Genomic DNA, 24568 nt, shown 5'->3' on the forward strand with positions numbered 1-24568 from the left:
TCTTGTTCCGGACTGGGCCGAGCAGGCCCAAGCCACTTGACTAGCCGAGAAGGCCCAATCTGCTTAAGCCCAACGACTCCCAGGGACCCTTACAAAGTGGCCACGTGCAAAGACCACGTGGTCAAAAAAACAGCGAAGGATTCGCATCATATATTTTAATACCTGATGTAAAATCCATTAATCAAATGTCATATTTTTAGTAGTGCGATGATCAAAAATGTATTTAGAGAATTTTAAAGTGTGTTTCAACACTAAGTTATATTTATCATAGGGTGTTAAACGGACCTGCGCTGTCCCGTTTAAGCTCACCTCTAAAAGTTTCCAAAATAAGGCGAGTGGATCGAATTTTGTCGAGAGTGCGAGTCTAAAATCTTATCTCATTCTATAAAAAATAAGTGCGGGACAAAACGGACGTGCAGGTATTACAAATTTTAAATTTTAAAATAATTTTTTTTCATATTAATGTTTGTCCTACAAAAATCCGAAAAAAATAAAGTAGGCGAGACCGACGTATTAAAAGGTGCGAGGTTAAACTTAGACCCATAAAAATTGATTTAAAACAAATTTCTATTTATAAATTGATTTTAATATTTTATGTATTAAATTTTTTTGAGAGAGAATCAAATTTTATAATATGCAGTAGTAAAGTAGTGAATACTTTAAAAAGTATTCAACTAAAGCAGTAAATTGCTCATCACTTCAAAATAAATCCAAATAGTTCATCATTGGGATTTGGGTGAAACCAGAAAGGTGAAAGAAAATGTTAGTGGCCCAGCCATTTCTATCACCGGTTTGCAAGGTCGGTCCTTACCCACTTGACATCATAGCCACCGCCGCCTCCCTCCACTTCAGCCACCGTGTCTCCCACCATCTCCGCCTCGAGTTTCTACTTCGTTCCTGTTTCAAGGTTCCCTTTTTATTTACCTCTTTTTGCTACAAACTCCTTATTTAGGTTACAGGAACCATTGAAACGGGGTATTTAAGTATCATATGTTGCTTTATTTATAAAATTCGTGTAGTTGTCCTCTAGTTGATCATATAGTTGAAGTTAATGCTGATGATGAAAATGGGAATAGGAAATATGAAGTAAGCTATGGTGGTTGGTTGTGTGGTCGATATTATAATAGTTTTGTCATGAAATTTAGACTCAGACATGCTTCAATTGACTTATTTGAGTATATCTACTCGAATACGCTATGAAGCACGGACACTGAAACACAATGCCGACACTGACACATGGACACCGATAATAATTTGAAAAAATAATAAATTAAACATAATCACAAATGTCTGGAATCTGGATGTTGTGGCATCCCTGACTTAAATGTCTCTCTTGTTGAACAGAGACTTTCTCCCGTGCTTAGATTGAAGGATAAATGGCGTCAAAGATTTCTTCAGCACAAAGGATTGAATTATCTTCAATTGTCAAGTGATGGTTTGACTTCCACATGTTCAACTAGTTTCTCTTTCTTTAATGGGGGAAGACCTGAAGCCCACTTGGGAAATGGTGACTCGAACGTGTCCCGGAAAAGTCCATTTAGTCGAAGGAAGTGGACAAATATTCTCCTTGCTGCCAATGTTTTGTGAGTATGAATGTATTCACTTCATTGGTGTATTAACTTATTAAGTCTACGAATTCTTATATAATTTGGCTCCTCTAAAGTGAGTACTAATTGTTTACAGAGTTTATTTTGCGCAATTTGCAACCAAAGGTAGCCTTTTGATGTGGGGAGCAAAGGTAAGGTTTTGATTAAGAATCTGATCTGAGCCGATGTGTTAAATTTCGTAGATCATTATTACATGTAAGTTGTGTATGTTACTAGATAAACAACCTCATTGACAAAGGACAACTTTGGAGACTCGTTACGTCTTCCTTTTTGCACGCAAACATTGGCCACCTTATGGTAGGGTTTGAATTTAGTTTTTCGAAGTTTGTTCTGTTATGCTTGGTTTAGTTTGCTATTAAAACTTACTACAAATTCTCTGCAGATAAACTGTTATTCCCTAAATTCAGTGGGTCCAACTGTGGAGAGCTTTAGCGGCCCTCGAAGATATCTTGCAGTTTACTTTGTCTCTTCAATTGCAAGTAACCACTTATATTCTTCCTCCACTAGCCAATGAAAGTGCTTACCTCCAAAGTATTCTAATTCTGTAATTCCTAGAAAATCAGGTGCAGCTATGAGTTATCGGTTCTGTAAAATGCCTGCAGTAGGTGCGTCAGGAGCAATTTTTGGACTAGTGAGTTCTTTTCATATTTTATTTGTCACAACTTTTCTCCACCATTTGTTTTATGGGCTTTTATCATAATTAGTCATTTTTCGTAAGTCATAAAGTACATCCTCAGGGATGTTGGTCTTTTTTCTTCCCTCTTTATCTCTAATGAGCTGTAATGGTTCAGGTTGGATCGCTTGCGGTGTTTGTTTTAAGGCACAAAGACCTTGTAGGAGGTGGTAGAAAAGATCTGCAGCACATTGCACAAGTAATTGCCCTGAACATGGTAATGGTCTCATTCCCTGTGTCACTTCTGCTTTTAACTTAAATCATCACTGTATCAATGTGACTTATAGAGGGATTACTGTTTTCTTTCCCGTCATTATGTTCTAACGGGGCAAGTATTTCTGGTGCAGGTCATTGGGTTATCATCAAATGGCATAGACAACTGGGGACATGTAAGTGTAGGAGTTATCCTCCATGGATTTTTTAGTGCTGTTTATATTTCATTTTCTCAGTTCCTTTGTTTAGTAAATAAAAGTTGCTGGCTATACAACGAAACCTCGGCATAGTTTCTTTTCTATTGCTAGCGTTTCGTTTAACATAAACATTTTCAGTTAGGAGGCTTGATTGGTGGAATTGCTGCATCATGGCTTATTGGACCTGCATGGAAACACGAGTCCACGACTATAGATGGAAGAAGACTTCTCATTGACAGAGCACCGATGTATAATCTCTTGAAGATTACAAGACCTAAGCAATGGAAATAGAAACATTTCAATGGTAAATTGGATTACAACCTATATAGTAAGTAAACAAGAAAGAGTTGCTAGCAGTGTTTACTTGTATAATGATAATGATACCCAGTTATAGGGTTCTGTTAAAAAAATATTCAAATATTTGAATAGTGGTTTCTAATTTCTACTACCTTACCCCTTTAAATTATTGTGCATACTTTTGTATAGCACAAGAGATGATTCAATTACCTTTTACACGGGGACATTTTTTAGTATCTGCTTTGCTTGCTTTAATGCTTTGTGGATCGTTCTGCTACAATTGCAGGGAAACTATTTACTTGTCCATACTAAATGCGGTGGCCTTACAAGGAAGATTAGTTCTCATGATTCAATATATTTTGAAATTTGTTGATATAATATGCGAGTGTGATTGATTATCTAATCATTTATAATAATTGATTATCCTCTGGATCCAATTTGTTTAGTGTTGTGGGTTGTCTCATGACCGGTTGTTGATATGTTGGTAGTGGAACTTTTTCATTCTTAGACTTTATCTTAGGAATAAAAGCAACAATATATCAAATTGAGATACTGATCTAGAGAATTGTTTCCTTTTATGTATTCTTGATTCTTTTATTAATTTTTCAAATAATATTAACTTTTATTTATCTCTTCAATTTGTTTCTACACTTCTCACTTCTAATTCTTTCCTTATTCACTCCTTCATCTTTATGCCTCTAGTTCTTGATTTTCAGACCTCCAATGCTTCCCGTTCTTTTTTCCAGCCATTTAGATATCATACAGAAATTTTCAGATGTTTTTTCATCAAATGCATGTCATTTTTTATATTCTTCTCCAATTTTCCCCAGTACATGGAAAATAAGGTTTACATGCTTTAAGTAATTTTTCTATTATTGTTTCCACATTAATAAGGTAATATTCTTGCTCTGTTAATTTTGTCTCAATCTTCACATTAATAAGGTAGATTCTTGTTTTCTCAATCTCGTCTTAGCTTATGTTTGGAAATCTTTAAAAATCACGGTACCACCTCACAGTTTGGAAAAGCTACCAACAATAGTTTTAGAAAATCACGGTGAGAAGCATTAGAACTTGAGGTGGCGGTGGGTCACTTTGATTCCAAACACACTTAATCTTTAAGCAATTTTCTCCAACATCTTGATTCTTGCTGCATGCACCGACTGTCATCCTACAACTCCAAAATCGAAGCTCTAATACCAATCAATAGAATTAGGATTATAGATTTATCAAGAAGAAATATCACAATAGAGAGTTTCCATATGTAAATATTGTAGAAAGTAATTCATTAATGTCTCACTTGTAATTACTCGGAATACAAGTTATAGTTAGTTTGTGTTTAAAATTATGTTATTAAGAAGTGTGATTAGTTAGAGTTTGTTGATGTCTTGTAGTGCAAGTCACAACTATATAAATTCTTGTATTGTGATCATTTAATAATAAGTGCAAGTGTGTTTACTGTCTCTTCTCAATCTTCATCCCTTCCATTCATTCTCATTACAAACGGTGCAAAATTATGTGTGTGAGTGTGTATATGTATGCGCGTGTGGGTGCGTGAGCGCATGTGTGTGTATGAACAAAGCTTTGAAGCAAAATCTTGCACGCCTCCTTCCGTGTGTTTATTCTAACATATGGTATTTAGAGCACCTGCTTCAGTTCTCGGATGATCTTGAATAATGATGTCTCACTCAAATAGTCATTTCCCAAAAAAATTCCCATTCTCGGAAAGAATTATGATAATTGGTGTAAGAAAATGAAAGTGGTGTTTTGCTATCAATAAGTGTGGGATCTTATGAAGAATGGTGTTACACCCATTAGTGAACGTGCCACAGATAATCAGAATAATGCATACAAAGAATTGAAGAAGAAGGATTATAAAGCTCTATTTATAATTCACCAGCGTGTCGTTCCAAACAATTTTGAGAAGGTTGAAGATGTAGATTTATCAAAGGAAGAGTAATAAATGTTGAAAAAATTATTTGGTGGTGCTGAAAAGGTGAATGAGGCAAGGTTACAAACTCGCAAGAGGTTGTATGAGTTGCTTCAAATGGAAGAAAATAAAAGCATAAGTGATTTCTTTACAATATTGACAAGGCTTCTCAATCAAATTAAAGTGTATGGTGAAACGATATCAACCAAGTCTGCAGTTGCAAAGATCTTGAGATCTTTGTCCCTAAAATTTGACCATATCGATGATGGCTATAGAAGAGTCTAAAAATTTGTCAAGTTTGATAAAATAAGAACTGCAAGGGTCTGTTGAATCACATGAACAAATAATGGTGGAGAGAATGCAAGCAAGGAAAAATCACATGTTGCATTGCAATCACAATCAAATAAAGACAAAAAGGGTAGAGGAAAATGGAACTGCAACAAAGGCAAAGGTAGACACAACAATTGAAATGGTAGAAATTATCAACAAGAAGGTAACTCATCAAGTCAGAAACACAACAACAATTAAGATGGTCATAGAGGTGGTGGTAGCAATAGAGGCTAAGGAGGAAGAAAAAAGTTTGACAAGAGTAACACAATGTAACAATTGTCAGAAATATGGTCATTTTGCTGATGAATGTTATAGGAGAAAGAAAGATCAATAAGATGGTGCAAAACTGGCAAAGCAAGAAAATGAGGATGTATTGTTGATGTTAACAAAAAAAGAATAATAAAGATATAGAGATCAGTGATATTTAGATTCAGGGCGCTCATTTCACACGAATGATAGGAATGTATGGTTTGTCATCAGTTAATTTATGAAAAACAAAATGAAACTTTCAAAGGATAACACGTTAGCAATATAAGGCATTTGTGATGTCTTGATTATGAAAAAAGATGGCAAGCAATCATTGATCTTAAATGTGTTATATATTTCAAGTATGAAGAGTATCCTACTCATCATTGGCCAATTGATTAAGAAGAACTATAAAGTATTGATAGAAGACAAGATGATGAGGTTTCATGACTCAAATGGAAGATTGAACTTGAAGGCACCTATGTCACATAATAGAACCTTTAAGATTGAACTTGATGTATTAGATCATAAGTTCCTAGAAACTGCAACTAGCAGAGATGAATGACTATGACACTATAGGCTTGGTCATCTCAACTTTAGAGATATTAGTCACCCGAAGAAGCAAAATATGGTTTTAGGATTTCCTGAAATTCATATCCCAGTGAAGTGTGTGAAGAATGTTTAAAAGCCAAGCAACACAATAATAAATTCAACAAAGATACATAAAGTTAAGTCTAGAGCTACTCTTGAAGTCATATACTCTGATGTGTTTATCCACATTCGTGTTCATTCAATTAGAGGTTACAAGTACTTTGTCACATTTATAGATGAGTTTAGCACAAAGTTATGGACATACTTAATTAAAAGAAAAGTGATATACTTGATGTGTTTATCAAGTTTAAGTTCATGGTAGAAAGACAAAGTTGTCATAAGATCAAAGTTATAAGAACTAATGGTGGAGGTGAGTATATATCAAATGAGTTTGGCGTGTTATGTCAAGGGCATGAGTTGTTCATGAGTTTATGCCACCATATACACCCCAAAAAAATGCGACTGCTGAGAGAAAGAATAAAACCATTATGAATATTATGAGAAGCGTGATAAAGAGTAGACACTTATCTAATGAACTATTGGGTAAGGTTTTGTCCACCGATACATACATTTGTGCAAGTGTCCAACTAAGAGGTTAGGAGGAATCACACCAGAAGAATGTTGGTCACGTGTCAAACCAAGCTTGGGCCACTTAAATGTGTTTGAAAATATTGCATATAGACATGTGTGTTATAATTTAAGGAGGAAACTTGATGACAAATCAAGTCATATGATCTTGATTGGTTATCATTCAACTAGTGGACAAGCTAATTGATCATGTGAGTAAGCAGATAGTGATAAGTAGAGACATGGTCACAAATGAATTGAAGTAACGAGATTGGAGTAATAGTGCTAAGAAGGATTCACTAATAATCATATATGAAGAACCAAGTGGTGAATCATAAGTATAGACTCAAGTAGCTACCAACATGTGTCAAAGAGTTAGAAATGTGTCAGCCAGACTACAAATTTTGTAGTAACACCAGATAATATAGTCAATGACGAAGGTGAAATAGTACACTATGCATTTAATACTAATAGTGATCCTGTCAATGTTACCAAGGCCTTGAAGGATCCTAAATGGGTGATTGCTATGATAGAGGATATGTATTCTATATAGGTCAACAAAACATAGTCACTTGTTGACTTACGACATGGAAAGAATGAAATCGATGTGAAATAGGTATTCAAGGTGAAACTAAGCCCTTAAAGTGAAATGACTAGACATAGAGCAATGTTTTTGGCTAAAGAGTTTCTTCAGAAAGAAGGAAATGACTTTGATGAAGTCTTTGTACCTGATGCCAAGATTTAAACAATAATATTAAATATTCCTTTAGCCAATATAAACAGCTGGTCTATGTGTCACATAAATGTAAGGTGTGCTTTTCTGAATGACCTATCATATTAAGAAGTGTATGTATCACAACCAGTTGGTTTTTCCGAAAGAATGTCAGAAAAGCAAAGTGTATAAACTGCACAAGGCCTTGTATGGACTTAAGTAAGCTCCAAGAGGTTGGAATAAGAAAATTAATAATGCTAAGAAGGATTCACTAATAATCATATATGAAGAACAAAGTGGTGAATCATAAGTATAGACTCAAGTAGCTACCAACATGTGTCAAAGAGTTAGAAATGTGTCAGCCAGACTACAAATTTTGTAGTAACACCAGATAATATAGTCAATGACGGAGGTGAACTAGTACACTATGCATTTAATACTAATAGTGATCCTGTCAATGTTACCAAGGCCTTGAAGGATCCTAAATGGGTGAGTGTTATGATAGAGGATATGTATTCTATATAGGTCAACAAAACATAGTCACTTGTTGACTTACGACATGGAAAGAATGAAATCGATGTGAAATAGGTATTCAAGGTGAAACTAAGCCCTTAAAGTGAAATGACTAGACATAGAGCAATGTTTTTGGCTAAAGAGTTTCTTTAGAAAGAAGGCAGTGACTTTGATGAAGTCTTTGTACCTGATGCCAGGATTTAAACAATAATATTAAATATTCCTTTAGCCAATATAAATAGTTGGTCTATGTGTCACATAAATGTAAGGTGTGCTTTTCTGGATGACCTATCATATTAAGAAGTGTATGTATCACAACCAGTTGGTTTTTCCGAAAGAATGTCAGAAAAGCAAAGTGTATAAACTGCACAAGGCCTTGTATGGACTTAAGTAAGCTCCAAGAGGTTGGAATAAGAAAATTAATAATGCTAAGAAGGATTCACTAATAATCATATATGAAGAACAAAGTGGTGAATCATAAGTATAGACTCAAGTAGCTACCAACATGTGTCAAAGAGTTAGAAATGTGTCAGTCAGACTACAAATTTTGTAGTAACACCAGATAATATAGTCAATGACGAAGGTGAACTAGTACACTATGCATTTAATACTAATAGTGATCCTGTCAATGTTACCAAGGCCATGAAGGATCCTAAATGGGTGAGTGCTATGATAGAGGATATGTATTTTATATAGGTCAACAAAACATAATCACTTGTTGACTTACGACATGGAAAGAATGAAATCGATGTGAAATAGGTATTCAAGGTGAAACTAAGCCCTTAAAGTGAAATGACTAGACATAGAGCAATGTTTTTTACTAAAGAGTTTCTTCAGAAAGAAGGCAATGACTTTGATGAAGTCTTTGTACCTGATGCCAGGATTTAAACAATAATATTAAATATTCCTTTAGCCAATATAAACAGCTGGTCTATGTGTCACATAAATGTAAGGTGTGCTTTTCTGAATGACCTATCATAATAAGAAGTGTATGTATCACAACCAGTTGGTTTTTCCGAAAGAATGTCAGAAAAGCAAAGTGTATAAACTGCACAAGGCCTTGTATGGACTTAAGTAAGCTCCAAGAGCTTGGAATAAGAAAATTAATGGCTTCCTAAGAGAAATAGAATTAATGAGGTGTGTATCTGAGCATGGTGTGTATGTCAGAAGAAGTAGCAATAATGAGTTGATAGTCCTATGCCTATATGTTGAAGATTTGCTGATCATTGACAATTATGAGAAGAAAATTGATGATTTCGAGTTGGATGCAATGAAGGAATTTTAGATGACTGGTCTAGGTCACATCCCCGAAAATGTGTTTTACAATAGTAGTAGATGATTGTTGATGTATTAGAAAAGGTATGAAAGTAAAATAATCGAGAGATTTGATATGAAGCACTGCAACTCTGCAACAACACCAGCTGGGCCAAGATTACAATTGACAAAAGACTCAGATGAGGGAGACATTAATCTAACATAATATATAAGGCTTATTGAATCATTGAAATATATCCGTCACACAAGACCTAATCTTGTATATAATGTAGGTATGGTAAGTAAATTCTTGCAAAAGGTAAAGTTATCATACCTAGCAGCCACTAGGAGGATACTAAGGCATATTAGAGGCACATTGGATTATGTTATTTTGTTTCTAGCAACATACAAAGGGAGGGTGTGTAAGCTTGTTGGATACACTGATTCTAGTTGGTGTGGTGCACCTAGAGCTGTCAAAATGGGTCGAAGCCCATGGGCCGGTCCATCAGGCCCGAAAAAAGTTAGGGCTTGAGCCTTATTTTTGAGCCCATTTCCATTCGGGCCTTTTTAAGCCCGGCCCGTATGGGCCATGGGTAGCCCGCCAGCCCGAAAAAAATTAAAATTTTTAAATTTAATTAAAAATTATCCTTTCCTAATTAATAAAGGTATATAAACAATCTGGTATTATATATTTTGATTTTTTTTCTTGGTATTATAAAGGTATAAATATCAAACAAAAGTTGAGGGTTTGATTTAATTTCAAAAGGCTTCATCCTAATATAATTATGTAGATAGTATAGAAAAAACACCATGATGTATTCTAATTAAAAATAAGGTTGAAATGAGATTTAAAAAATTCTGATGTAATTTTTATGGAAGGATAGAGTTAGTACAAATCATATATATATATATATATATATATATATATATATATATATATATATATATATATATATATATATAAGAATTTTCTATAAAATAATACCCCGTCAATCAAATTATAATTGTCATGAATATTTATATCTTAAAACTTGTTGGTACAAGTTATTTAATTTTGTGTGTTACATTGAATAATTTGTGATGTATTTTAAATAGTTGGAATTAAGTTAATGTGTTGTTTTACATTTTAATTGTAATTGATATGGGTTATTTAGAAATCTTATATATATATATATATATATATATATATATATATATATATATATATATATATATATATATATATATATATATATATATATATATATATATATATATATATATATATATATATATATATATATATATATATATATATATATATATATATATATATATATATATATATATATATATTATTGCATGCAATTTCATATATACTTAGAAAAATAAGGAGAAATTTTTATTTTTTTTAAAAATAGGCCCGTTTAGGGCCGGGTAGCCCGCAGCCCAGACAGGGCTGGATCTAAGTAGTAAAAGTAGAGCCCATTTAAATATGGGTTTTTTGAGCCCGGCCCGCATGGGCCGGCCCGTTTAGGGCCGGGTAACCCATTTTGACAACTCTAGGTGCACCAATAGCTTGGAGTTTAAGAAACGAGCTTGTGGTGCCTTTGTCCTCATGTGAAGCAGAGTACTTTGTAGCACCAGTATATGTTTATCAAGCTATAAGGATGTTGTATCTAATTAATGAAGTTGAATGTCAACATCATGGAGTTATGACCATGAAAATTGACAACATTTCTTCCATAAATTTGGCTAAAAATCTTGTTGCACATGAAAAGATCAAACATATAAAGATAAAATTCGACCATCTTAGAAAACAAGTTAGCGATGAGAGATTGTGTCTAGAGCATTGCAGAAGTGAAGACTAAATTGTAGACATCATGACAAAAGCAGTTTAAGTTGAGGTGTTTAAGAAGTTTGAAGTTTAATGTGTGTAGAGAACTTGAACACAATGAATTACGTAAACTAAATTGTTGAAAATAATTTATTAATGTCTCACTTTTAGTTAGTTGGAATACAAGTGATACTAATTCGTGTTTATAATTTTGTTATTAACAAATTAGTTAGGATAATTATAAAAGTGTGATTAGTTAGAGTTTGTTGATGTCTTGGAGTGCAAGTCACAACTATATATATTCTTGTATTGTGATCATTCCAAATATGCAAAACTATATGTGTGTGTGAATAAAGTTTTGAAGCAAAATTTCGTGAGGCTCCCTTCCATGTATTTGTGTGCTTGAGTTTTGTTCTAACAAGTATAAGATTTAATTAATTTCATTAGAAACATTTTATAGATATTAAAGGAATACAATTTTAATTAATCTATAGAATCTTTCCTTTTAACAATCTCACTTCTAACTTTAATTGACAACCACAACTATTCAAATCATTTTATTTTTAAAATAAACTTATTTTAAAATTTCTTAACCTATCTCTTATAACACAAATTACCTTATTCTTAATCATTGAAATGAAAAACCCAAAATGAAAGCCACTCTTTAGAGTGAGAGAAGTCATAAGTAGAAAGTCAAAACCCTCGAAACTCTTTGAAGAAACGAAAACCCTTCATCAAATCCCTCTCTCCTTCTTCAAAACTACCCTCATTCGGTAAATTTTTCATTTTTCTGCATCTCAATTCTCAATCACACACCTAGCTTTTCAATTTCCCTCTCAAAATGCTTCTCTAACAACCCATTAACGTGATTCATTTCATCCCCATTTCAGGTTTTTTTTCAATCACCATGGATTTCAAAGGTAAAAACCTCTGTTACAGGAGAAAATCCCTCACAATCAAACCACCAAAAATCATTGTAAGTGACAGAAAATTCCTCATTGATTTCATCATCACAACCTACCTAGGACCTGATGTTAAGTCTGATAATCCTAAATGTTCATCACTCCAAAGACTATTCTCAGGTTTACCACCTTATAGTTCCAATGATTTGGGTTCTTCTTTTGTTGCAATTCCTCTCTTAGAGAAATTGTATTACTATCTCCTTAGAAACACTCTTCCTGAACTTGTATTAGATGTTGATATGTTTCATTTGTATTTAAAGGGGAAATTGGACTTGCCCAATTCTGAATTTTCAGAGGGTTGTCAACAATTCACAAATATTTTCCCTTTGAATCTTCATCCACAGATTTGGTTTCCGGATAGTTTTAGGGTTGTTAAAGGGGTTGTTTTGATTGATGATCCGCTTGTTTCGTTGTGTGTTAAAGACGAGGATTTGGATAGGTTTAGGTCGTTGACCGGTGTTAGTACTTTTAAGCTGGATTTAAGTGAGTGTCTTCGTGTTCCGATTCACCCTCGGTTGAGCAAAGAAAGTGATAATGATAATGATAATGATAATGATAGTGGATGTGTTAACAATGAGGGGTCGCAGTCGGAGAAGTTTCAACCGGAGTGTACGAGAAAGTATTCTAGTGAGGATACTCCTTCAATGTCGGAGTGTACGAGGAAGTATGCTAGTGAGGATACTCCTTCAATGTCGGAGTTTCCGAATAATGCTAGTGGTGATCCTTCTTACAATAAGATGTGTGATTCTGATGGGCCTTCGATGATGCCGCTTATCTCGTTACCTCATGTTGATGACTGTGTGCGAGATTGTTCTGTTGTTTTAACAGGGACAGCGAACAGAGGGATACTTGGTCCGTCCATTGGTGTTTTGGATATTGGTATTAGTAAAGCGGCTTATCTATTTCGAGTTTCCTTACCGGGTGTCAAAAGAGAGTACAGTATGTTTCTCCTCTTTCTATTTACTCATGTTTCTTTCAGTCTTAGAACTTATAGTTGTCTTCATCAAATGATACATTCATAATATCATAACTGTCCTAAGTTGAATGTTTATATGTTTTCGGAAAGATTCTGTCTTACTTGTTTCTTTAAGTGTGTGTTCATCTACTTTTCGCAGATCAGTTTAGTTGTGATATTGAATCGGATGGAAAGGTTGAGATCAGAGGGATGTTATCTGGTGGAAGAACTATAGAGAAACAGTCACGTATTTTCCAGATGAAAACCCAGCAGTTATGCTCTCCTGGACCATTTACAGTTTCATTCAATCTTCCGGGACCTGTTGATCCAAGACTCTTTGCACCTAACTTTAGGACTGATGGAATTTTTGAAGGAGTTGTAATCAAGCTCTAGTTCCGAAGGTGCGATGGACAAAGTTTTGTTTCTTTTTTGCTGTATTGCTCTAGATGTTATTATGTATCTAAGTTAACATAGAACTAGTTTTGTTTTCCTATTGAGGAAATATAGTGATCTAGATTAGTCTGCTAATGCAAATAGTTTTGCATGTCTGTGCTGTAAAGCATCACTTTTCTTTAATTCAGGAACTTCATATTTTTGGTCAGTGCATAGTTCAGCTTGACTAGCTCTAAACTAATTATGCATGTTTAAGAAAAAATTGCTTTTAGCTTAGAACTTGAGTATTTTTCCTGATGAGGCTCTCTTTAGAGACGAAGGTGAAACCGAGTTTCTCACAGACTCTGAGATTAACAAGGGCATTTTAGTTGGCAATAGGTCAATAAGCTATTGTTGCCGTCATTTGCAGTGCAGCTGCTTCCTGTTTTTTTTTTTTTTTTATACTCTTTAATTGATTACATTGTGCTTTGTTGGCAAGAAACAATGGTGAGAACAAGGGCATCAACAATGAGAGAGGTGCACCATAGTATTGTAACATTCAAAGTAATCGAAGGGGTGAAATTTATGGTGAATACTGGACTTCATGTAATTGTGGTAAAAAATTAGCTATTGCCATTGTTGAAATACAATTTCAAAGAGGAGCAACTTTCTCCACCTGTGTATTTCTAAAAAAACATGTTTTTGATAGTGTACTTTCAGATTATATAGTTTTGTTGAATACACTTTTGTTGTGTAAAAGTTGATATTCATCCAAATTATACATTGAGTAGTTGAAAAAAAAAAGAAAGTGAAATGTTATTATAAATATGAAGAATTAATTTGAGTTTTTATGTAACAACTAGTTTTTAAGGTGTATTGGAGTTCGAATAGTTGTGCATCATATTAGGATTTGCAGATTTCTCCATCTGAGGACTTGTAATTTTCACTTCATAAAAATTTCAGGTTGATTTATTGAGGACTTATGATTTCACTTCATAAAAATTTCAGGTTGATTTATTGAAAGATTTTAGATATATTATGTATGAAATGTCGAACCAAGTTAAATTTGTGAGTTGTATTTTTGTTTTAATTTATGGGTGTGCTTCTACTTGCGTTGAGATTTCATCTTATTTCTTTTCTAATAGTTTTGGCCAGCATTTTTTCCTAGATGTGTGCATTAGAAGCGATACAAAGACATTGAAATAGGGAATTTCATCTTATTTCTTTTCTAATAGTTTTGGCCAGCATTTTTTCCTAGATGTGTGCATTAGAAGCGATACAAAGACATTGAAATAGGGAAATAGGGATGGCAAGCAGATTTAAACCTGCGGGGTCATCCGTACCCGAATTCGAGTCAACGGGTGAAAATTCGAGTTGATTGGGTTCGGATTCGGGTGTCATCCGATATTTTAGGTGCGGGTTTGGGTAGTGTGAAACTCGTACCCGAAATCCGAAATCACACCCGTTTTTTATATATATATATATATATATATATATATATATATATATATATATATATATATATATATATATATATATATATATATATATATATATATATATATATATATATATATATATATTGAAAAGTTGTAGGAAAAATGTATTTTTTTTATATTTTGTTGCAGGTTTGAGTCACCCAAACCCGAACCCAATGGGTGTGGGTGTTATTTTTCCACCCGAATAACCTTTGGGTTCGGGTGCGGGTTTGAGTAGTGCGAAACCCGCACCCGATTCAATCCGTTGCCATCCCTACGTTGAAATTTGAAAGTTCTATTTTTTTAATCTGAAGATTAAATGGTAATAACAATTAGAAATTTACACGCAATTGTGAGATTTAGAATTCAAATTCCAGTCTTCGCGTCAAATTTAATGGTATTGATTTCTTTTAGTTGAATTATAATTTGCAAATTGATAGTTCTCCTTTTTAAATAGTCGAACAATATATTTCCCCATGCACATTACCACCAAATAAAATTTCAACCATTAATAATAATAACAAAGGTTGGTAGCTGTAAAAAAAACATCAGTTGTATAGGTGCAAGTTCTAATCCGCGACATTCACTTGTTAACCTTTAAATATCAGATGCATGAGTGCAAATTCAAATTCATAACATTCATTTGTTAATTTTTAAATGGTAAATTTCAACCACTAGATTATTATTAAAGGGTGAATTTTAACCACTAAATTACTAGTAAAAAAATTGTTCATTTTATTAGGTAATAGTAGTCCCTTTCCCTTCTATTAAACTGTTAATGTGGTATAAATGTACGAGTGTACCATATATTGTATATTAATGGAGATTGTTGGTGAACCACGTATGATGATAACTAACCTCACTTTAAATTCATTCATGAGTTGTTTTGTTTTAGACAGCACCACGTGAGTTGAGTGATTCAAAGTGCACCATCTTGCTTGTTGATAGGAACAAGCAGTAACATGGCCTACACATTAAAATTTAGAATTGAGTTGAGAGAAAGGGAACAAAGGCAAGTATGATTTATGGAACCAATAAAGTAGTGGCACTCTCTTCATAGATATCACTTGATCAACTCACTTCAATTACTTGTCAGAACACGACACCATGCTTGTGGTGTATGCAATTGTAATGCTTCTTTCTTTTCATATAATTTAGTTTCCTTTTGTTTATTTCTGTGGGTCCAAACCAACAATTGTACCTTACACACTATCTGGTGTTTCTGGATTTAATGTTTGTTATTTTCCACTTTTAACTTTGCAATTATCAAATGCCATGTTGCATGATCCGTTTGTTACTTTTTGATTGCATTCCGAAGTGATTGATCTGAGGTTTGATTTATGAGTTGAGTTATCTTGTTAGAGAATTTTTCAGGGACGCTTCAAATTTAACTTGACACTCTTAATTTTTCTTAATATTGAAAGTACCCTTTCAAAAAATCTTATCTGTGTGCCAAAATTTATCGATCTTTCTTAAAAGTATTAGAATTACAAAAAGAAAAAAAATTATGCCCTTGGAAAATCTGGTAATGTAAATTTTCAGCGGTTCGAATTTTGTTAACACTTTTGTAGTGTTGTGATTCCACTGACAAGTTTGTGTGTTCCATAATAATTCTAAATTTGTATAAATATATGTCGTATGTTGTTAAAAAAAAACTCATAATGCCTCAATATTGGTATCTCGCATTTGTGTACTTCAACGACGTAAAACCTGATTTTAGGTTCATAGAGGACACCACATTTGATGTTCTGAAATCAAAATTGGATAATCTTGTGCACCATATTGGTAATAGAAAGGTGGTTAAGATTGAGTACCACTCACCATCAATGATAATGAATGGAAGATTATGTTCAATAAGTTTGAGCCGAAGACGAATGACGATTTGAAAGTCAAGTGGAGAACATATCACCCATATGAAATAAAGGATTCGATTGAGGTGAATGCGACAATTTCCATAATTGTCAACAATATTATCAAAATGTTGAAACGTCCTGAATCATCTAGTGTTGCTTAAGTTTTGTTTTATGTTATTTTCTTGTTAAGTTATATTAAGCAATGTTTGTGTTAAGTAGTGTAATGTTAAGATAAAATGTCAATAATATACTAATAGTGTCAGCAATATAAAAAAATAAACAAACTAATAAAATCTACTCAGGTCCACCACCTGAAATGTGTGCTATTTGAGGCAGCAACACATACATATCACCATCTAGATGTGCCAAATCCACAAGATTATGTGAAAGAAGTGTTATCCTCTATAGTCGCTGCTGGTCAGTCATACCAGGTGAATGCGGTGGCACGTCATCTGAAGGTCCTCCATCATGGGAATGTCCAACATCATCAGGACATCATCAGCAAGTTAAGCAAAATGGATGTTGCGAAGTTGTTATAATGTATTGTACCACTATAAGTCATCATTGTCACAATATTCAAGGAACTACATCTCCAATGCATTATATTTGTAGCAATGACACTTCTGACTATGTTAAACATAAATCATCTATCAATGTCATCAGATAAAATATTAGGTGTTGTAATATGCCTTAAAACTTCAAGTGAGAAAAGAGATGGAAAAGAGACATATTTCGGTACTGACAGTTTTTTTAGGCTTGTTCGTATATCTGATTGTTAATAAGTTGTATCTTGAACCCGTTAATATTTTATTTGTTATAAATATGGATCTTCTCCCATTTGTTAGATACAAGTTGCATAAGGTAGAAATCCTAGTGAGAAAGTAAAGGGTAAAATTCTTAGAATCATATTTTAGGGATTTGATAGTCTTTTAGGGTTATCAAAGGGATTTGTAAACACTCTAAATACCTTGGGTTTATGTGATTACTATACTGAGAATTGGAGAGATTGAAAAACACTTGGGTAGAAAATAGAGTTTGTTCTTGGAAACTTTGAAGGATATTTTCTTGTTACTCTATTGTAATCTCTTGGAACAACTTTTGAAGTATAGTGAATTGGAGAATTGCTCTCTTCTCAGACGTAGATCAATTGATCAAACTGGATAAATAAATTTTTTGTGTCTCTCGCCTTCTTTTATCTTCTTTTGCCAAGTTAATTCATTGTCTTATTGGTTACTACTGATGAAGACCATTTATTTTGTTTATCATTGTTCTTTGTCCCCACACATCAAATTCCTTTGTGAATTGAACATTAGATTTTCACAACAAGTGACATCCACTATGGGGCATAAGAGTTAAGTTTACAAGTGAGCACCATGGATTCCAAATGGGACATCAAGAAGTTTTCCAGAGACAACGAATTCTGATTGTGGAAGGTGAATATGCAAGCAATACTAATTCAACAAAAGTGTATAGAAGCATTAAAGGGAGAGGCATTGATGCCTGCAACTCTTACACAAGTTCAAAATACCAAGACGGTGGATAAGGCGAGAAGTGTCATTATCTTTTGTCTCATAGATAAAGTATTAAGGGAATTTGTGAGGGAGAAGACAACGACTGAGATGTTGGTTAAGCTTGAATCATTATATCTGACAAAGCCATTCGCTCACGGGTTGTGTCTAAAATAACAACTTTATTTTTTATGTATGGTGGAGAATAAATCGATTGTGGAGCACCTGACAGAATTTTATAATATTATTGATGATTTGCAAAATATAAATATAAGAATTGAAGATGAGGACTAGACTCTAATTTTGTTAACCTAATTACCCATATCCTTTTAGCATTTTAAGAATGCACTTCTTTATGGTAAGGAAGAAACTATCACTTTGAATAAAGTCTATACTCTAGATGGTCGTTAGATCAAAGAAATTATCAAAGTTTAAAGATTTAAAGGTTGACGATAGTGATAAAAGTTTAAATGTCTAAAAAAAAATGAGTGAGAGTAGTGAAAAGCAGAGAACAAAATTTAACAATATTTTATGTTTAAAGTTAGAGAAATGTCTCAAGAAATTTTAATTTTGAATGTGATGACCATGAAAATGTTACTCTTTTATTTTTGTTTAGATTAATTTATTAGCACTGTTATTGTCTTTAGAATATGAATTTATTTGTCATTCGTAGAGAAATCAATTTATAAAGCTCATGTCAAAAGTTGACTCATGTGTTACATTATCATTATTTTATGGTATGGTTAGTGCCACGCAGCAATACGATTAACCAAAAGATTTCCAATCAGACAAAACTTGTTTGGAAAAGGACAACTAATCATCTCTCACACTACATTTAGACATAATTCTTGACATTATCCAAAAATGATTTACAATCATCTCTACCACATTAGTTTTGATATGCTTCCTTTATTCCATATTTATCGGCCAATGTCTTTTTATGAGACAATGAAAAAGGGGATTAAAGCACCAATGTAGGATCGTGTCTCGATTCCATTTAATTTGCGGAGCATCCGATTTGTTGAGTTAGAGATCATATAATTGTTTGAGTAAAACATTAGGATGGTTTATCTTGGTTTTAAATGAATACTATAGTTTAAGATTTTTCATATGATTAAAAAGTACAAAAGAAGTTATTAAAAGATACATTTTTATTAAGCTAATTTTATTAATATTTTGGAAGTATTGGACAATAGTAGTATTGTAAAAACCGGACTAGACTGGCAGGTCGGATCGATTGAATCGGAAACCAACCAAATAATTGGTTCGATTCACTATTTTGATTGTCTGCGCCTTTGAACTGTAGACAGTGGCGGAGCCAGAAAAATTATGAAGCCCGGGCAAATTTTCACCGGCTCCGCCAGTGGCTTAATAATTTATTAATTTTCTACCAGGACAATATTTGACATAATAATTTTTTATATGAATAGTAACAGATATGCAAACTAACCAGAATAATAGAGTGCTCTTGTTGCTCTTGCTTGTGGAAATCCCATAACCTGAAGGTTTTCAAGCAATTTTTCATTCACTTTTGGAAAAATAGCCACTTTTTGTACAAGAATGAAATGATAGAAACTGCAACAAATATGCAAAGAAAATACAGAAAATGACATTATATGACACCAATGTTATTAGTATTACATGTTATATTACAAGTACTTGATAATGTGAAGCACAAATAATATTGCTTGTAATAAGTGTCCAAACCAAGTGCTGAAGGATCCCTCGCAGCTAGATTTTTTTTATTAAGATAACAACCTAAAACATAAAACTTAAATGCATTTCTGAGAATTTTTTTTGTTAAAGCATATTCTTGAATTCATTTGAAAGGAAAAAAGTATGTGATAACACCTTTGTATCATCGAAACAACCACGGGACAACACTGCCTGCATATAAAAATGACTCCATATGAAATGTGCTTCAGCCAGAACCATAAAATCTATCAACCAATTCTGTAACTGTGCTGGTAGAATTGGAAGCTGACTTGTTTGGAGGAACAACGATAACAATGGGATAATAGAAATGCAACAATGTCTTCGTGTTTTCGTACAAACTGCTAGTTTCAATATATTGTGAAAGGTTCAGTGAAGCAGACCTCAAATCAAAAGCAGCTAATCCAACCTGTCAAATGATGCATTGATTCGATCCCACTTTGGCACTATATATTACATTTTTTTAACTTGAACCTAAAAAAATATTATCAAACTATAAAAAACGTGGGGGTTAAACTTTCTAAGCACTACACTGAAATCATAACAAGAAAAAGTCCCTCTGTAATATTCATAAATTAGAGGAAGACATGTTTTCACAACCGGTTAGTTATTTCGAATTTAGGATCATATTTCCTTTTTTGAAAAAGCTTATAATCTAGTAATAATAAAGGAATTAGTATACTGCCATGTTTAGTTCAAACTACTTCATGGTTATTAGAAGAGTATAGTCCATGTTTAGTTGCTACTTGATGTCAATATGTTCTTAATTTACTTAAAAAATTAGTTCAGTCATTCCATCGAACACTTGACATGCAAGTACGAAACGGTAAATACGTTAAGAAATTTGGCACTGATTGTGAAACCAGAACTGAACAGCAATCACACATCAGCAATCAAAGAAGAGAGACAAAAGAAATTAGTTTGGTCATTCCATCAAACACTTAGCATGCAAGTACGAAACGATAAATACGTTAAGAAATTTGGCACTGATTGTCAAACCAGAATTGAATAACAATCCCACAACAGTAATCAAAGAAGAGAAACGAAGAAGATGTAACCGAAATCAAATCGAATTCTCACCTGAAGTTAGAAACCGTCATTCTCTGAATCAAGAGTTAGGTATACCATCTGCTCCATCAAAAAGCCGCGTTAGGAATATGTCGTTTTGTCCACACAATCGCAGAATCGCGTTAGGAATATGTCGTTTTGACGGACGGAGCCTGGGCAGCTGCCCTAGCTGGCCGGGCGCTGGCTCCGCCACTGACTGTAGAAAACCTATGTAAACAGCCATAAATCAAAAAATTAAATCCACATTTTTAGGAACAACCAATAAAAAGTGAAAAATTAAAATTTATTAAAAATTTAATTTCGTTTTTAATTGCTATCATGAAGTGGTTGGTTTATGGAGGAGAGAGACAATTTTATTTCAATTTTTTAATTAATAAAAAATTTGTGATTGGTTGTGTGTAAATCCAGGTGTTATCGTTGTTCTCATATAAGTATTTTCCCTTCTTCTATACGCAAAACGTAATGAAACAAATCGTCGTCCATTCCTCTCCGTCTTTGTGCACCACTGCCATGTCGTTCCTATTTGCTTCGCGCACCACCACCATTTTGTTCCTCTTCGTCTTCTGGCACCACCGCCCGGTTTTTTCCTCTTCGTCTTCATGCACCACCGTCGGTTCCTCCCACTTGGTCTCTTTCAGTGTTTGTTTGAGTTTTGATTTTTGAATCATACATGAATTAGGTTGTGTTAGGAGTTATCTGTTTGTTTGAGTTTCGATTTTTGAATCATTTACATGAATTAGGTTGTGTTAGGAGTTATCTGTTTGTTTGAGTTTTGATTTTTGATGGTTTTGTATGTTTAGGTTGTGACTGTTTGGTACTATTTGTTTGTTTGAAAAGCCACCATTTATATTGAAATTAACATAATCCAATTTGAGTGACATAAATTTTGAGCTTAGAAAGTGTCACAGTGATTTTATTGAAACTCCAAATTACACCTTCTACCAAAATTATGTTAATTGAAAATCCAAAATGATAGTTACTAAGATAAAAAAGAAGCTGAGTGCTGAGATTACTATGGATAAATTTATGATTTGAAGACATGAAAAGAGTGTATAGACAAATGGATAAATTTAGAGATTCAATGATCTGATTCGACCGATTTTATACTTATATAGTTTTGTTATAATGACATGTATATTAAACTGTTTTATCCAATTTAATCTTGTTTGGCCATGCAATTCGATCAGTGTCCCAGTAGTTCAACTGATGAACCAGTGACCCAGTACCCTCATTGGTTTAATGACCGCTCTGATTTTTAAAACATTGGACAATAGTACTTGTTATGAGTCGTCCACAAGACTAAATGATAGAGGTCTGATAACTAAGCAAAATGGATAAAATGTAGAATGGTGTGATATGTGTCTCACCTTACATTTTCAATTGTGAATCGTTTTTACTATTTAAGAAGGAAAACACGACATTTCTTAGGTATTCAAATTCTTTTTTATTCTCACACCATCTTTTACTCTCATATTGATTTAAGTGTTTGACTGATAATCTTGCAGGTAGGGGTGAAAACAGGTCAGGTAAGATCAGGCGTGAGTCTCACCTACGAAATTTTTTGAAGGCTTAAGTCTAATTTATGGTATATTATAGGGTTTTTTTCCTGCCTAGCCTGACCATTTTAAAAATCCGACGTCGCCTCAAAATTTATTTAAAAGTGTGTTTCACATTAAGACTATCAAATAGTCAATTTTACCTTTTTTTATGTACTCGACTTATAAGATTTCTTAAGTTTTTTTAATAGTTTAAGTTTGACCTATTTAATTAAATAGACTTTAAATAAATTAGACTATAGATTCCTGCAGACCGGTCTGACTTATTTCTATTCCTATTTTCAGATCGGCCCTCTCTCCAATGCATCAAAATTTCAAGACAATTGCAACAAGCTCGACCTCCTTGTTTACCGGTCAACTCTGGTTTCGTTATGAAACATTGACATTGATTATCTGAATTGATTTTTAATTCTTACGTAATTTTACAATCATATTCCTTTGTTAGAGGTTCAAATCTTCTTTGATAAAAATTTAGATATTTTATTCGAAAATTACAAATCTCCATTTTCAATTCCTTACTTGTTGATGGACAAAATCCATTCTTAAATACAATATTTAAAGCAAAATAATAAATCGCATTTAACAATTTCAAAGTTAACAACAATTTTAATTTTATTAGTATTTGAAAGTAACTTGAAAATAATGACTAAAAAAGATTAATGAGTAGTTACAAAATCAAACCTATAAAGTCTTTTTTTGAAACCTCTAATCCAATAATTCAGTCTTAAAGAGATCTAATTATCCACTAGTTGTGGTATTCATTCCTCTCTCTTAATTTCCCAATCATCATAAAGAAGACAATATATAACATTGTATTATCATAAAATAAAAATAAAAAATTAAAGAAATGTGTGGATTATATTATAGTTTTGGTAGCACGAGTATTCTTTCCCTGTCAATGTTTGTGAAGTTCATTCATAGTAGTTTAAGGTCATGATTGGTTTACGTGGCCCTCATATTATGAATTTAAAAGTTTTCTAGACAATACCTATACTTATACTTTTAATTGTTCATCATGTCCTTTTCTAAAAGTCCAATTGCATAAAGTTGATTTTTTCAACTCATTTAAAGTTCTTAAAACATAAATCTAATGACTAATTTGCCCTTTTAGATTATGCAATATTGCAAGTTTTTACTAATTTCTTATCAATTATTGCAATAAAGGGGCACAATATCTTCATGCCCAAACGTTGTTGGCTTGTCTTTGGCGATATATATAGCACCTTATGTTGGGGAGTTTTATAAGGGGCACAAGCTATATGTTTTGACTTAGCATATTTGTCTTAACATATTGCATTCAACATTTTAATTTAGATAAATTTGGTTATATAAATACTTGTCCATGTATTTTAATTTCTATGTTTTGACTTCTTTTTTTTACTTTATTGTATTTAATGGTTGATGTAATGAAGAAATAATTGTATATGTAGTTCTTTCTTATATTCAAGCACTAGTGAAAATATATTAGAATAAATTGAAAATAAAATTAGAGTTAGCTAATCATGTTACGATAATTTTGTTATTATTTAATTATTAAATAGAATTAGTTATAAAGTTAAAGTTATCTCAATACGTATGTTATGTATATAGAGTTTTAATAGGAATAATTTATTATCTTTGTAATTTATATAAAGATTTGTATCTATTGTATTTGAATCCAATTTTAAATATTGAAAACATTTTGTGTATTTTTTATTATGGTCCGATTCAGAAGAGAAATTAGAGAATACTTCTAAATTTGAAATAAAGAATACACAAGCCTATCATTTAAGTGACTCTGACAATCTTGTAACTCCACTTGTAACAACACTACTGAATGGAGAAAATTATCATTGATGGAATCATCAAGAAATCATCAACTCAATCTAAAGAATATCATGACTGATAAAATATGGATTCAATGGTGACGACATGGTTGATCAATGCGACTAAATCAAATATGCACAACAACATTTCACATTCTTTAACAACTTGAGACGTGTGGATCAATCTTGAAGAACACTTTGATCAAACCGATACACCAAAATTCATCAATTATGTAGAAATTTACGTTTGATGCAAAAACAATCAGACACAATGGTAACAAATTACTACACAAAATTCAAGAGCCTTGTTGATTAGTTGAGTGAGTTACAATCCTTGTCGGAGTGCAATTGTGGA

The 24568-nt window shown here is 32.9% G+C and overlaps 2 protein-coding genes across 3 annotated transcripts; both read left to right on the forward strand.

Moving 5' to 3' along the window:
• Positions 1 to 695: 695 nt before the first annotated feature.
• On the forward strand, positions 696 to 3225 carry LOC131648015 (RHOMBOID-like protein 10, chloroplastic). The gene is made up of 9 exons (XM_058917814.1): positions 696 to 907; positions 1345 to 1583; positions 1684 to 1738; positions 1824 to 1904; positions 1990 to 2086; positions 2171 to 2238; positions 2399 to 2497; positions 2628 to 2669; positions 2829 to 3225. Exons 1-9 carry the CDS (start codon positions 761 to 763, stop codon positions 2979 to 2981), a joined length of 981 nt encoding a protein of 326 aa, XP_058773797.1. The 5' UTR covers positions 696 to 760; the 3' UTR covers positions 2982 to 3225.
• An 8333-nt stretch (positions 3226 to 11558) lies between these two features.
• LOC131648016 (increased DNA methylation 3) lies at positions 11559 to 14635 on the forward strand. 2 transcript variants are annotated; one of them, XM_058917816.1, is made up of 3 exons: positions 11563 to 11716; positions 11834 to 12844; positions 13021 to 14635. In XM_058917816.1, the coding sequence occupies exons 2-3, from the start codon at positions 11851 to 11853 to the stop codon at positions 13251 to 13253; spliced, it is 1227 nt and encodes a 408-aa protein (XP_058773799.1). In that variant the 5' UTR covers positions 11563 to 11716; positions 11834 to 11850; the 3' UTR covers positions 13254 to 14635. The 2 variants fall into 2 exon arrangements, with proteins under 2 accessions (XP_058773798.1, XP_058773799.1); XM_058917815.1 differs by having other exon boundaries at positions 11559 to 12844.
• The last annotated feature ends 9933 nt before the right edge of the window (positions 14636 to 24568 follow it).

The sequence above is a fragment of the Vicia villosa genome, linkage group LG2 (genome assembly GCF_029867415.1).
Source record: "Vicia villosa cultivar HV-30 ecotype Madison, WI linkage group LG2, Vvil1.0, whole genome shotgun sequence".
In the NCBI taxonomy this organism is placed as follows: Eukaryota; Viridiplantae; Streptophyta; class Magnoliopsida; order Fabales; family Fabaceae; genus Vicia; species Vicia villosa.

Coding starts and splice junctions, on each gene's coding strand:
- LOC131648015 (XM_058917814.1), top strand. CDS start 761: ATGTTAGTGGCCCAGCCATTTCTATCACCGGTTTGCAAGGTCGGTCCT. Junction 1,584..1,683: donor CTCCTTGCTGCCAATGTTTT/GTGAGTATGAAT, acceptor AATTGTTTACAG/AGTTTATTTTGCGCAATTTG. Junction 2,087..2,170: donor CTTTGTCTCTTCAATTGCAA/GTAACCACTTAT, acceptor CTAGAAAATCAG/GTGCAGCTATGAGTTATCGG.
- LOC131648016 (XM_058917815.1), top strand. CDS start 11,851: ATGGATTTCAAAGGTAAAAACCTCTGTTACAGGAGAAAATCCCTCACA. Junction 12,845..13,020: donor GGGTGTCAAAAGAGAGTACA/GTATGTTTCTCC, acceptor TACTTTTCGCAG/ATCAGTTTAGTTGTGATATT.